The 15,444-nt window shown below is 38.5% G+C and overlaps 1 protein-coding gene across 3 annotated transcripts in view; it reads right to left on the bottom strand.

Annotated features, from left to right (window-relative positions):
* Positions 1–15,444, bottom strand: part of mcf2l2 (MCF.2 cell line derived transforming sequence-like 2) — a gene marked incomplete in the record, with an annotated part of 103,749 nt that overhangs the window by 39,317 nt on the left and 48,988 nt on the right. For all 3 annotated transcript variants that reach the window (XM_035654038.1, XM_035654036.1, XM_035654037.1), the window contains 8 exon segments: positions 1,919–2,059; positions 2,538–2,618; positions 5,453–5,575; positions 7,842–7,934; positions 8,380–8,472; positions 8,868–8,937; positions 11,237–11,352; positions 12,706–12,772. In XM_035654038.1, the coding sequence (XP_035509931.1) occupies positions 1,919–2,059; positions 2,538–2,618; positions 5,453–5,575; positions 7,842–7,934; positions 8,380–8,472; positions 8,868–8,937; positions 11,237–11,352; positions 12,706–12,772 (784 nt within the window).

The following is a 15,444-nucleotide window of genomic DNA, read 5'->3' on the forward strand; positions in this document are numbered from 1 at the left end:
CTACTTCACTGTAAAGTCCATTCACAGTGGATGTGCACTGTTGGCTTCAGGTTCCTACATCACACTGTACAAGTTGCATACTGGACCAGGTATTGCAGCTAACATTTTAGCAGAGCAACATTGGCATTCACTTGGAGTTGTGTCCAAATATCTCTCTCCTTCGCTGCTAAATATTTGACTTTCTTCCCCAGTTAGTCACTAACATTGTATGTGCACTGTATAAAGATGTTTTTTGTTGGCATAAAGAATATTTTCTCTGCAAACAGCTGTCTGCTGCTGTTGGAAACCAGGTAGGTTAATCACAAAAAATAAAGTCATAATAGTTGAGCGATACTATTCATCGCTACTACACTAAGTGACACCTTTCACATCGCATATAGTAACAAACTCAACTTTAGCATAATAGTAAATAGACTGCATTTATAAAGCAATTTTCAACCTTAATGGAAAAGGGGCTTTACAATTTTGCCTCTCGTTCACCCATGGCGGCACAACACAGTGCTGGGCTTCCCATTGAGCAGTTTAGAGCTCAATGTCTTTCTCAGGGACATTAAGGCATGTGGACAGGAAAAGCCAGAGATCAATGCTGCACTCATCAATTTTATCAAGGAATTTTCATTTTTTGTAGATTCTGGCCGCTGTGGACAAAAGCAGTAGTGTTTCTACAGCCTAGTGGCAAATCTCCTGACTGAAGCTGTCCCTAGCTTTGTAGGGCTTTTTGCCTCCTATAGGGCCTTGTTTTGGTTTTCTGGCCCACAAATGTATTTATTATATTATTTTGCTTACAGCAGCAGGCAGATTAGTCTACTTACGACCGGCGAACATAGCATAGCTTTTAGCAGCTAAAAATACAAGTGTTTCATGTAGGAGTAGGTTGAGGCCAAAACGGAGGAAAAAAGGAAAGTAAACTTTGGACTTTGGAAGTGGTCCAAAACATGACTTCAAATTACTGTTAATGATGCTCTGTGTCTGCTGGACTAATATATAGGCAACAGCTTGCTAATTCAGGGATTCCCAAATTTTTTAATGTCATAGAGCTCCACAATAGATGCACATTAGACCACAGACCCCCAGTTTAAGAAGATTTTGTCTTCATTTTTGTTTTGTCTATTTTTTTATTTTTAGGTTTGAAGATAATAAAGTCTTCAAGGTCAATCAATGATCAAACTGTGATCACGTTTTAATTACAATCAAATGGCCACCCTCTTTCTTCCCTTGTTGTTACTTCCAAAAATATGATAAAAGGACCCCTGTTGGTCTCTGGACCCCAGTTTCAAAACTGCTGTGCCATAACAACAGAGATAGCACATAAGTGGCCAAAACAAAAACAAAAAAAAAATCAATAAATGAAGCTTTAACCATTTATTTAATTTGCTTCTTGTTTATTTCTTCTCTGTCTGTCATTACAATATTGCCTTATTATTGGGTTTACTGTATATTTTATTAACCTTTCTAGCATTCTCACCACAATAAATTAAAAATATTTTTTTTGCAATATTTGGAATGCCCTGTGGAGTTTTGTGATGTTTTCAGTGTGACTCACCAGAACGCATTGTGTGTTGAGCTCTAACGAATGTGTTTAATACATTTCCTTTCACATAAAATATTTGCAAAGCTGATATTTAAGTGTTTTAAATCCAGCATTGTTTACATCCACATTTACCAGTTCACAGTCTTCTGCGTTGCTGCATATCTTGTGTTCACCAAATTCTACTTTAACTGTTTAGATTACAGTGGGGTCTTTATTAGGGCTGTACAATATGGTAAAAACATCACATTGTGATTATTTTGACAGATATTGTGATTGAGATATGATTTGCGATTAGTGTCTTCTTTGCATCACAAACTTAATTCTCACTGAAAACTACTAAAATCAGTCACACAAACAAAAACACACACTGCACCATCTGTATCTGACCTTAAGCGAGTGTTTGAAGCTGTAGGACGGGGTCTTCTCGTGTCCATCTGTGGTCTCCTCTCGTTTCTTGCAGAACAGCAACATCTTGTCATATAGGAACAGATGCCTCTGCATGGGCTTAAACCTTGCCAGGTCCTTCACCTGAAATCAGGAAGTCATTTGTCCTGTCATCATCAGCAAACTGCAACAATATGGCAATCTTAAACTCCATTTTGTTCATGTTCTCTTTTATAAAACTACTGTATATAAAAAACAACTATTCCAGTGGTTTTGCATGCATTATGTTTCAACTAACCACAACTCTGCTGCTCCGTTCATTAATTCACTTTTCCCAATGCTCCAAGTGTCCTTACATTTTCTGCTCACATCCAAAATCTATCTGCACTTTCTCTAAACTTGCCTGAGTTTGTTAATCCATCACAGTCTAAGTTATCTTTTAGTCAAGCTAACTTTTTATAACTAATGGAGTGGTGATTCTTCTCTTTTATCACACCGTGATAACAGAACTTTGACAAAAACTTGCAAAAACACTGGTGCACTGATGTCAAAACATGGCATGCTGATATTCATATTCAGTACCTTTCTGTATGGACAGTAATACTGAACTGTATTGGTGTACCTTGCTGTGGCCTTTTTTGTGGTCGGTCCACACATTGAAGGATCCCTGCATCAGCAGCTTCCCAAGTTCACTCAGGTTTCCCTGCAACACACAGACAGACAGACTTTTATATTGCCGGTTTTGCTTCAGCTCTGTAGGGTGGGAAATTCTGAAAAAATCTGTAATCCATAACAAAAGAAAGGAAAGGAAAAATATTTTGCTGATATTTTTCTATAAAAAATGTAATCCTGCCTGTAAACAGTTATTTTACCATTGTCTGGAAATTTTACAAGCTCTGCGATGACAGATCACTGACATATCTAGTGTTCAATGTCATTTTTTTTTCTTTTTTGGATCCCTAGTACCACTAATGACACTGCTAAATTTGTTTAAACTTAAATTTGATACATTTCCGATAGCTGGTCTTTAATCTTCATAGTCTGAAGATTTTCTTTTTACCCCTAGGTGACATTACTGAGGATGAAACTGAGCCAAACAGGCCTTGTACAGTAGTGATTAACTGGCTGATTAACACGACCATGTCCTTACTTAAGGCCCAATATCTGCTGTTGTGAATACATACAGTTAAGGTCTCGCCCTTGACTTCATTAACCCTACTTTTCTCAAACCCCTTTTTTTTAGAAAAGCATTGTCTTATATTCAAACCAATAGGGTAAATCTTAGAAAAGATAGATAGATATCTCTGTCTGTGTGAGTGAGAGAGGTGGAACTCTGCAGCTGCCTAGACCTAACCAAAACCTGTTGGTCGGTGTTGTCACACCATGAAACTGATTTGTAACAGTTTAAAAGGGAAAGGGAAATGATTGCGTTGTCGGATAGGAAAAAACCTTTGCGTTGTTCTAGAGAACATGGAAAACAACACATTTTGTCATTTAATATTGAGGACTTTTAGTGTGTTTATGGTATAATAATGACGTCCATGTACTCTCACAGATTGAGCTGAGGATCATATAGCCCAAAGCTCCAAACTGACTGGTTGGCCAAATCAAACGCGTAATCCCATGATTGCAAACTATGTGTTTCTGTGTAACCAAGCAAATGCTAATATCATGATAAACAGTACATCACTATTTCCCATGTAGAAGAAAAGTCTTTGAAACATTTTGTGAGACCTGAAGTGTGATGAAATACATACATCCAAAGAATAACAGCAACTTCCTCAATTACCCAATACATTTCGATTACTTGTTAACCAAGCACGGCTTCGACCCACTTTCTTGAGTACCGAAAGTCCCCTCTGAGAGTGTTTGGTTAATAAATGATCTGGAATTTAAAGCTGGGTGGACAGACATTTTTTTCCAGGTGGACATACGTTTTTTTTTTCATGCTCCAGGAGATACTGCATTCTCAAAACATAGCATGAAATTTTCTAAAATAAAATTCAGCAACAAAAAACTCAATAACAAATTTTTCCCCTCACACATGCAGTCATTTAATGGTGCTACACAAAACTGAAACTGAAACTAATATAAATTTTAGGCAGTCTATGTCTTGCTCTATATCCTTCCTTGTTTACATCATGTCACAGCCTTGTAAATTGTTCCTAGGTATGACAGCTTAGATAGCCTACAGTAATTTTTTTTTCTTTTTCAGGAAGACAGACCATAGTATTGTTAGACTTGTTTGGAAATACTCTGTACTTCTGTCTAATGGAACCTCTCATTGTCCAGTATGACACAATAACATATGACTGTTTGGTCTCTGTGAATAATTTTAGTACAGTCTATACCTGCTCTATATTAAACTGTTACTGAGATAACTTCTGTTATGATTTGGCACTATATGGAACTGTTTTCCTACCACAATTATTCAAGGTTAAAGAAAATACGGAATGAATCTGAACAACTGAAAGCCCCTTTATCACTGACCTTTTACACACTGATCACATGAGCGTGGAGTCAGGGCTGAGTACAAGTGAATGGATCTTGCATGGATAATGTGTGACTGAGCCAGATCTGCTCTCTTTGAAGTAAGAAGGCAAGATAAAGATGCAGTAGATTCCTGGTGTCCACTGACTCTGATGCTGCTCTCTGAGAACACACCAAGTGTCTGGGTGGGAAGGTGACATGGGACAGTAATCTGATATTCATAAACTGATGGAACAAAAATTGACCAGATGCAACCTAATGTTTGCCTATTCTATTGGGTATGTGTGACAAAAGCATTTTGCAAATCTCTGCTTAACATAGTTTTATTTTAAGAAGAATCCTAATTTCTTTGCTTGTCTTTTCAAATAATGAAAGCTTGAACTATTTACTTCTAGGCCATGTGTTCTTGTGATTCAACCATTTTAAAACAAATACAGACTAAATTCCCTGATTGATCCTTTAACTCACCAAAATGTTGTTTAGAGACATTGTTAGCATTTTATCTGGATTAAGAATTCTCCAAAAAGATGTGGCCCTACTGCAGTCCACTTTAGATGAAGTGGAACACAGTGATTGGTTTATAGACATCCAATCAAATATGTTTTTGCAGTCATATGGACCCATATGACGATAATTGTAGATGTAGACATCCTAGAAGTTACAGCATGTGCATTGGAACATTTCAGCCACATATTTAAAAACCTGATCCACTAATCCATGTTTGGATTTTGCTGTTACCAAAACTTACAGCAATTACTGCAGTGGTGCATAAGGGAACTCTTTGGCTCAACTTAATTTCTAAAGTATATATAATTTCAAATTTTAAGTTATCTAAACCAAAAAACTCAACCTCAACATCAAACTAGTAACTTTAAGTTTGGTCCACTTTGGTAAAACGTAGAAGTTTAATTAAAGAGCATAACTTTTTAAACTGACACAACCAGCTGGCCCCAAAGTTGAGTAAAGTCAAAAAGACTGTACAGCTGGTTGCTGGTTTACTCAACTTCTTCATTTTTACAGTAATGATGAGGACATCATGATACTAACCTCAAAGCCAGTGATGGCTATCTGGTGCATGGAGTCATTGACAGACTTGATGATGTCCAGCATAGTGGCTAAAGCCTCCTCCAACTCAGCTGTCCCCTCACCCTTATTGCATTTTAACATCTCCTGGGAGACAGAAAGGAGGAAAGGGATTATAAAGATTGAATAATGCAGCATTAGAGGAAGAAAGAGAATAAACACAAAAATACAGACGACAAGAAAAGAACAAGACTGATGTAGACATTGAAGAAGGCCCGTTGCTACCAATTGGGAGCTCATGTCCTCTGTGTTTTTTCTTTTCTTTTAGTAACTTGACTGGGCCTCAAGGCCCCCCCGATCAACAAAAGAAGAGGTGATGATAACAGGCGGTGCCAGGGAGAGTTAATTGTTAACAGTGATAGGCTGGGGTAACAGGTTTATCAAGTTGAGGATGTCAGGCTATTGTCCTGGCACCTCTAGTACTAAGTTGTCTACTCCTCTAGTACTGAGCAAAACCTCATCAGTGACATACAACTGACTCTAGTGGACAAGTTATATTCTTAAGAGCTTTGCAAAAAGGGAGAAAATTATCAGTGTCATTATGTTCCACCAGTAACTTTTTGACATAAATGGGCCGTTGACTTTAAAAGATGTGAAAGAAAGTTTCAGCAGTGTCTCATTTAAGCAGCACATTCCAGATGCTTTTGGTTCCTTTCATGAAACATTTGTATTTTGATCTGATGAGGATGGAGTCATGTCAAAGGTCAGAACACCAAGTGAGTAAACTACCACTGCAAACCATGAGGAAACTCCAGCTGGGGCTGGTCAAGCTGACCACTAAATAAAGTCAAGAAGAAGACAACCAGATTCTCAACTTACCCACAGAGGAAGCTCTGAGTTCTGTAACTGTACAGTCAAACTTTGTTGTTTTAAACATTCTTTATAGGAGCAATGTGTAAGATATGGCCAGAATTATAGTTTATGAATGTTAAAAACATTCAAAAAGTGAACATAACAACATCAACAGAATGTAATGAGCTAACACCTATTATGTTATGATTTAAGACTTCTATGTATTGTGATGTAGTTATACACTGATCAGCCATAATATTATGACCACTTACAGTGCAAGGACACTGATTATAATGTTATCATGGCACCTATTAGTGGGTGGGATATATTTGAGGCCAAATTGTGATGGCTAGACCACTGGGTCAAAGCATCTCCAAAAACTGCAGTCTTGTGGGGTGTTCCAGTCTGCAGAGGTCAGTACCTATCAAAAGTGCTCCAAGGCAGGAAAAGCAGTGAACCGGAGACAGGGTCATGGGCTACTGAGCTACTGTAGCTCAAACTGCTGAAAAGGTTAATGCTGGTTCTGATAGAAAGGTGTCAGAACACAAAGTACATTACAGTTTGTTGCGTATGGGGCTGCATATGGTAAATGGTAAATGGTAAATGGACCTGTAGGCTACTTGTATAGTGCCTTTGTAGTCTTCCGACCACTCAGCGCTTTAAGTGCCACATTCAACTTTTCACACACATTCACACAGTGATGGCAAACTCCATCGATCAGAAACTACTTCATTCATGCACATTCATAGAGCAATTTAGGTTTTCAATTTCAGTATCTTGCTCAAGGCTACTTCGACATGCAGCGGGAAGAGCCGGGGATCAAACCAACAGCCTTCCAAATACTGGACGACCCGCTCTACCTCTGAGCCACAGCCGGCCCTGTTATGGCTGATCGGTGTATCTATTGAAATTAGCATGCTAAATTTACCAGCTAGCTTACCCAACACCAATAGTCATGCCAGATTCTGCTCTGAACCAGAGTTACCAGTATCTTCTAAACCTGTCTGCAGCTGCACTGTTGTTATTGTAACCATCTGTTGGCAACCCATATCTACATTAAGGGTGGGAGGAGGTGAAAGGTGTGAAAGAATGTCAAAACCATTTAGGCTAGGTTGGGACGGAAGAAGAAAAGGCTTGAAAGCTTAGGCGTAACCACAACAGACAATATTGAATGGAAATGGGAACAGGTGAGTAGGTGATGGGAAAGACAGGAGGGAATGGCTTCTTAGATTTGTAATGACAGGGTAGTTATAAAGGCAGTGGAATAAGGCAGAAAAAAATAGAGGCGACAAGATGAAAAATAATTAGGAGTAGTTTAGAGTTGTGACAGGACCACCCCTTCTAGAACTGCTGAAAACCCTAGATAAGAGATGGGCCAAAAATGTTCCAGGCATTACCCCGGATTTTTTTTGTCTGACTGATCATTTGAAGGGACATATCTCATTGTGTTATCTGATTTTTATGCTGTACAACCATTAAAAAGGGTGGTTCCCGGAATGCTTGTTCAGGTCAGGTGTCCTTACAATGCTACAAAAACATGGTAGTGTGTGTGTGCAGTTACCTTGAGCATGAGTTGGTATTTGGTGATCCTCTGGACAGGCTTAAGCAGGTAGGCATCCAGAGACAGTTTGTGGTCCAGCTTCTTTTGGCATTCCTGTTGTAACAAACACCAAACGTTCTCCATCAGGAAGGGACACAAGCCAGACCTACTTGTCAAAGCTGCAGTAGGTAAAATGTGCATGTCAAAATACACCTGTCCAATTAGGTGAAGTTACAAAACAAGTTAGCAACAGTGTAGATATTGTGGTCGTAAGATTTAAATTCTAGCATCGGATTGGAAAATGTTTTTCTGGTGGATGGGAAGTTTAAAACAGACCAAAAATGGAAGTTGAACATAATAAACAACAGAAGTGCTTCATGGCTGAACTTCTTCATGACGTCCATTCAATCTCTTACTAAGAAGATGTTTGATTCAACAAACCTTACAGGGGTCACACATTTGGACAGTTAATTGCTACTGTATAAGGGACCTGGAATATGGAAAGTAAGTTAATAAGTAAGTAAAGTTATTGTCTCTTGATATTGTGTGTGTGTGTTACCTGAAAGAAAAGGCTGTCTCCACACTGTCTCCAGAGGACTTCAGAGCGTGGTTTATTCTGACAGTACTTCTCATACACCTGAAGCTCTTCTTTCTGTAAACGCAAAGGCATGTCTGAGTGAAGAGAGGCCCTTAAATCATCTAGTCAGTTTCTGGTTCATTTTAGCTGTTGCTGGAATATGAAATACTATAAGCTTCTCATTCTGTAGCTCATGATAGTGGATTACCACTATCATGAAAATATGTTTAGAAATGACTCTTTTTAAAAAAAAATATGTGCTGGAATTATGGCCACTTGCAATTCTTTTTAATGAAATCAGAAATATTTGTGAAGGGTTGTCAGATTCAGGTAGGTTTTCTCTGGGTTCCTTTTGGATATGTTGTCAAGGTCCTGGGTTTTGTGTGTGCAACTGTTCACAAATCTTTATGATCACACAGTGCAGCTAAATGTACTTAATTAATTTCCACCACTGTTTCTAAGCTACTCACCCTTTTCAGAAAACAGGTTCCCACCAGCTCTGGTTTCTCTGCACAGTTCTCCAGCTCCCTCAGAAAAGTTCTGCGTGTAATATATGAACAGAATAATAAGAACACAACGCACATTGTAATACTCCTGCGGTGAGCTGGAAGCCAGATGACCTGATGCTTAAAGTGACTAAGCCAATAAATGCACATACAAAAGTATTTTAAGTCTCAAATCATGTCATCAAAGGTAATCTCGGCTTGGACCTGAAGACCCCAAAGTATTAACAGGAAGACTGAGTTTACAAACGGTGGGTGTGGAGTTTGAAAGATGTGGGAGAATCAGGGAGGATCTGAAAAGAGGATGTCATGTTACAGAGTCTCTTTTACTCCTATAAAGCAACGGGCGGTCAACTTAGGTCTTGGTCCCTTAGTTTATGAAATGAAAAAACAAGGAGTCTAAAGAAGTGAGAATAATCCAAGGAAGTCTAATGATGACTCCACCTCAGATTTTTACCAGTTACTGTAAAAAGGGATGATATGCATTGCTGTGAGAGAAAAACATAGATTATTAAAGAAAAGAGGCAAGACAAAACAGGACGCAAGAGAGAGAGGGAAGGAAGTGTAAGAATAAAGAGAGTGGATGAGATAAAGGATGGAAGGGAAAGGAGGGACAATTTTTTGGTTGAGGCCTTCAGGGAGTCTAATCTGCCTGGAATTCCTGTGATGTCTTATTCTGCTTTGTTGACAGTTGCTTTGAATAACTATCTTGTCTGCACAGACACTTTTGTTTGTATGCGAAGCACCTGCACACATGCTAAGGTTTCATACAGGTTTAAATTACAGGGTGGAGATACAATTGGAGGAAGTAAACACAAGACAACTCAAATGTGTCCACATGCTGGCTGCAGAGTTACAAAAGACTCTACAGATCTTGATTATTTGTTATTTATTGTCTGCATGAATCTTTACAGAGGGCAAAAGGAGACAAAATCCAACTTGTGAGAACAAATTGCCTAAACCACTGCCCTAAACAGCAATTGTCCAGTTGTAGCTTAGCAACCAAAACTAGACACAACTGGTCTTTCAAGCTTTGGATTTCTAAGTATGCTAGAGTGGTGTGCATGTATCATATGTGAGATACCTGGTAACTGACCCAGATAAGTAGCAACTGTAACTAAGGAGGGGCAAGGCTTAGCAGGTGGAGCTATGATGGGATTCACGTATGGTTATCAAACTCTAAGTCCTCTAAAACCTCTACATATCTTAAAACCTCGGCACATAAATCCACAACTACTTGAATGACATACACACCACTAGATAATTTTTTTTGGTTTTTTTTCAGTGATGTCGGGTTGTTTTTTTAAGGATGACCTCTCCCCATTCTCCTTGTTAAACACAACCAAGACAACAAGCTCTAAACTGATAACTCTGGACACATCCAACACACAGCAGTCATGGAGGTCATACTAACACTGCTGCTAGAGCAAAGGTGAAATGAGATATTGTATGACTAGTGTCTCATGCTCATGAAGACACAACATTCCGCCTGACATTCTCCAAATTCAAACAAATCAGCATCAACAGTTACTGGAGCTATTGGAATACTGACTGGATATCTCTCTTGAGAATAAAAGGCTTTAATAGCAATTTTGCAAATACTGTACTGATTGATTGAAATGTAGTATTGATGGGCCCTTCTGCTCTCTAATGCATTATATACAAACAGGATGGACATTTAACTAGCCAACACACTCTACCACCACAGAAACATTGGAAACACTGCCTCTTTATCTAATTATGTGATGCAATTTAGTCAATTTATGATACATTTTCAGTGCTCTCAGTTGGGGTTTTAGGGTAACAAAATACTTTTTTCTAGAGAGAGTCTGCTCCCAACTGATAGGAGTTGGAACTCACAGAGATGTCATGACATTTGATCTTCCTCCCGCTATTTAGAAATATCTTAGTCCTAATGTTTGATTCCTAAGAAGACACCAGTTGGTGTGTGTGTGTGTGTGTGCGTGTGTATATGTGCGTGTGCGTGTGTGTGTTTGTGTGTGAGAGAGAGAAACCGCTTCCAGTAAACAGACCAGCTGGAATGCAGACTGTTGATCAGCGGATGTAGGAGTGAGTGGGAAGAAAAGAGACGAAGGCAAACCATAAATCTTGGTGTATTTCTTCCATAAGAAACAAAGTCACTCATAACTTCTTTACTTAAAATATAACTGCAACATGCAAAACACTCTGACTCTGCTTAATCTAGTGTGACGTGATTTCTCAGACGTCAATATGCATCTTGTCCTGCAGTGAGTCTTGTTTTGTTACCGATATCAGTGTTTCTCAGACATATTATAATATATGGCAGGGCAATGAACCAAATGCACTCCACCTACTTGTTGTGAAATTCATATATCTCTGGCAGGTTGCCAAACAGCACATCCCTTTTGTTCTCCAGGGAAGGGGGAATGAGATGGCTGAGTTCAGAATTATCCAGCTCTGCGAAATAACCCTGGGGAGGAAGGTGAAATGATGAGACAGTGAAGAAGAAAACGCAAAATTAGCCATAAACTATCTGGCAAGGTGGCAAAACATCTAAAATAGCTACTAATTTTAACCTGAGACAACCAGAGAAAGAGATTCTTAACCTCTTCCCATCTGCAGCGTCAAACACAATCCACAGATTGACACCTATGGGTGCTGAAAATGAATTATAGACTAATACACACTAACACACCATGCTCTGTTCCACGTAATCAATATACTGTACAGTCAAAATGAATGCATTCCTGCTGGAGTTCAACCATTTGTCGAGTGAGTAATCCAACGGGTAATTGATTGGACATATTCAACCCGGGGATCATATGAAGTTCATACACTGGCAGGAGTCTGAAGGTTGGATTTAGTTCTTTCTACTAAATGGCAATCAATGCAGTTTAGTGAGCTTGGGAATGCACCGGTATCCATCGTGCTATTGAATGTCTAGACTATTTGCATTAAGAATTTCCCTCCTGAAATGATAAAATCCAATTCCAACAGCAATGTCTGAGTCTGAAATCATAAAATAAATTGACTAATAACTCCAGCCATCTGTATTGGAAGATTAACTCTGAACACATTACAGCATATGACAGGGATATCGTTAGTTAGGATTAAAGCCTAACTGATATTAAGATACATCAGCCAATTGCAGACATCAGTATCAGTATTGTATTGGTGCCAATATGAAAACTGTTTCTTTCTGGTAAATAATGTAAAAAGGCATAATTTTTACAGCAATGATGTTTAGTTGTTATTTTTATTTATTCTTTATTTTCTCAGTGTTACTTTCTAGAATTGGTTGACAATGAAGCCCACTGGTTACCAACCTTTTTCCTTAAGGGACACCTTTTCTATCATTGAGTAAACTGACTGACATATTTGATGAATATTTCATAGTATATTCAAGGCATAAAAATAACTTTATAGGCTTCTTTTTTGAATGATATAGTGTTTTCACCTCCCTGATACAAAGCCATTGCCATTGTTCTGTCCACGCTTTTTTTTTTTTGATGCAGGATAAGGTAGTTTATCAGAGTGAAGGTTCTGTGAGGATAGCTTGTGTTCAGATCTTCACCCCTCTATCCTGTGAGATTTTTTTATAACTTAATATCTTAAATAATATCTTATTTTTTATATATCTTAAACTATACCAACCACCATATCAGTAATCAGTAAAAATTTCCTCTCTAAAAACAGTATTTGTCTCATAAAACCCATATTTGTCAGGCTCTGGTAAAGATTGCAGTTTTCAAGATTCAAGATTGTTTTGAATGTAAATAAGACATTAGGGAAATGTAAAATGGATAAGAAAATCTTCATGTACCTCCATGATGCTTTGCAGTTCCTCCACATACAGCCTCTCTGTTTCAATCAGCTCAGTCATGATGTGTCTGCAGAGGAAAGAATGGGGTAATTTGTAACGCAAATCTTAATGAAGCCACTCTAGAAGAACTTCCTGCAAAAAAACAACAACATTCATTTATTCATCCACATTGTTCTAATTGACTCTTTAGACGCTGACAAACAAACTAATGGATCAGTAACCAGCAATCAATATGTCAGTGAAGTGCTGTTTGGTCACATGAGACCAGCATTTTCTCCTGAGCCACTCAACGCTGTGGCTCTACTAGCTTTGCTAAAGTTGTCCACTCGGACCTGCTAACCGGCTAATAACAACAACATGAAAACCCAAATAATGGCTTTTCAATCTTGGCACAGCAGTAATGACACCCCCGCAACGATGAGAGTGTTTTGTGGGTATTTTGGATGAGCAGTGATATCAGACTTTGTCAGGATATGTCTCCCATCTGGCACCATTACAAAAGGGAAACTTGTGCTTTTTCGTTTTATGATGCTTCCTCTACAGTGATAATAGCATCTGCATCTTAATGTTCAGTCAGAGGGGTATAATTACTTTGTGAGTCATCAGGAGACTGAACATTCATGAATCCTTCCACCCGGGGGAAGTAAACTTTTTAGCCATGCATGGCAATGCCTGTCTGTCCATACTGAAATATAACAACTACTACATGGATTCCTGTGAAATCTGGTGCATCCATGGTGCCCAGAGGAAAAATTCTAATGTATCCACTGAGCCCCTGACTCTTCCTCTTCCTTTTCCTAAGGATACAATGAAGAAAAAGGTAAGGTTTCCGTTACCTTCCACTTAAATTATTATTTGGAAATCGCACACATGCCCTGATATCTCATTTTATAGTATGATCTGAAGGCTTGGAGCAAGCTGAGGTAATCTGAGGACTTGACCAGGAATTCAGAGGAAATCACAGAATACATCATACAACTGTTTTCACAGGCTGAGTAATAATGATAATAATGATCCTAATCCTAATGATGAGTTCCCCTACAAGGCGACACCTGCATTATTATCTAATCTTGACCCCCCCAAATTGAAAATCTAGTTTTAAAGCTGAGTGTGACAGTTTATTCTTGACTTTGGAAACAGTAGTTTGACAAAAAGGTCAACCAACCTATTCGCTTTGGCCAGAGCTTCCACCACATGGAATCCATCCTCCATCCACTGGGGTAGATTATACAATGCGGTTGAAAACTCCGGAGAAAGCTTGGTAATGATTGGAGTTCAGACTTTTTTGGCAAAACTGGTTTGAAAGCCTTCATCATATCCATAAAACATAATCAAATTGGACAAAGCAAATATGCAGACAGTAATGGTCCTTTTCATCTCTGCACTTATAAGATTTGACAATTCAGATGCTATCACAAACCCATGGAGATGTGCTTAAAAGCTTTTTGATGTACACACCAATGTTATAGGTCAATAAAGCTCAAAGCAAATGCCTCTGATACTCCCATCCGTCATGCCATAGTCATACAGGAAATGGAAGAAAATGCTTGCCTATGTTCTAATGCTTGCCTCGAACAACCACAGACTCTTCAGGCGTGTCTCTTGTTGCTGCAGCAAATCTGAGACCCAAACTGTAACTGAAGCGCTTCTCTCTAACCTTATTATAACTAAGAATGTGCACAAGTACAGGGACACAAATGGGCTAGTCTTGTTTGCTCATTACCTGACTATGTACGACAAATTGAGTGCTGGCAGTGATTTGTACAATTTCACACATAGGCTCATGCACACAGACACAGGCTTATCCTCCTCTCAATGTACAGCCATAATTAGGTTTTTTGCACAAGATGTGTGTATCAGCTGATTCAGCTCAGGAAGGCATGTATTCTATATATTATAACATATAGTAAATAGTAAATATTCATTAAAGGTTCCTTGCTAACAAAAATATTTCCAAGCAAATAACTATTTACATGAACCACTAACATTTCCCAACATGAGCTTTTTATATAACTGCAAATACAGACTCCTACTACAGGGTTCTGGTATTGAAATCAGGGGACCGAAAAGAACTGCTTTGGTGCCAGGTGAAATGTGTGTGTTGCACTGATCACAGAAAACTGTGAAGTGGCAAGAGTTGGTATTTAATGTCGGATCCGGCTTGAAATATTTTCAGGGTTCTCACTCTTTAAGGAATAATTCCAGGACCTTTCCAGGACATTTTCCAGGGTTTTTTCTTGACAATACAGAATAGCACTTTCTAATATATAATATATACATTTGTTGACTGTCTTCAGCATTTCCACTGGGCCTCAGAGAATTTCACTTTTGGCTCTGGAAAAAATAGACTCGGTAGCATAAAAGTCACTGCAAGTCTGTTCTGCTCCACGTGTAGTGTGAACAGCTACACTGACTGAGATTGGAGCCAAAATGACAAGAGAGTTTGTTCCACTCTGTGTCTAGTAAACCAGCTCATCCTACCAACAGGTTCAAAAATCCCACTAAACCTAAGGTTATTTGACCTCGTTCTATCATATGGCATTGATATTGAACATTTAATAGTCTTTCCACATAATCCTTTCCTATCTGACCATTATTTAATAACTTTTGAATTTCTATTATTAGATTATAAGCCATTAGGCAAAACTTCCTACAGCAGATGTCTATCTGACAGTGCTGTAGCTAAATTTAAAGAGGAGATTCCATCAATGTTTCAGTTCAATGCCATGTCTGGAATAT

This window comes from Morone saxatilis, unplaced genomic scaffold, assembly GCF_004916995.1.
Source record: "Morone saxatilis isolate NCDOM2014 unplaced genomic scaffold, NCSU_SB_2.0 Contig12, whole genome shotgun sequence".
Taxonomy (NCBI): domain Eukaryota; kingdom Metazoa; phylum Chordata; class Actinopteri; family Moronidae; genus Morone; species Morone saxatilis.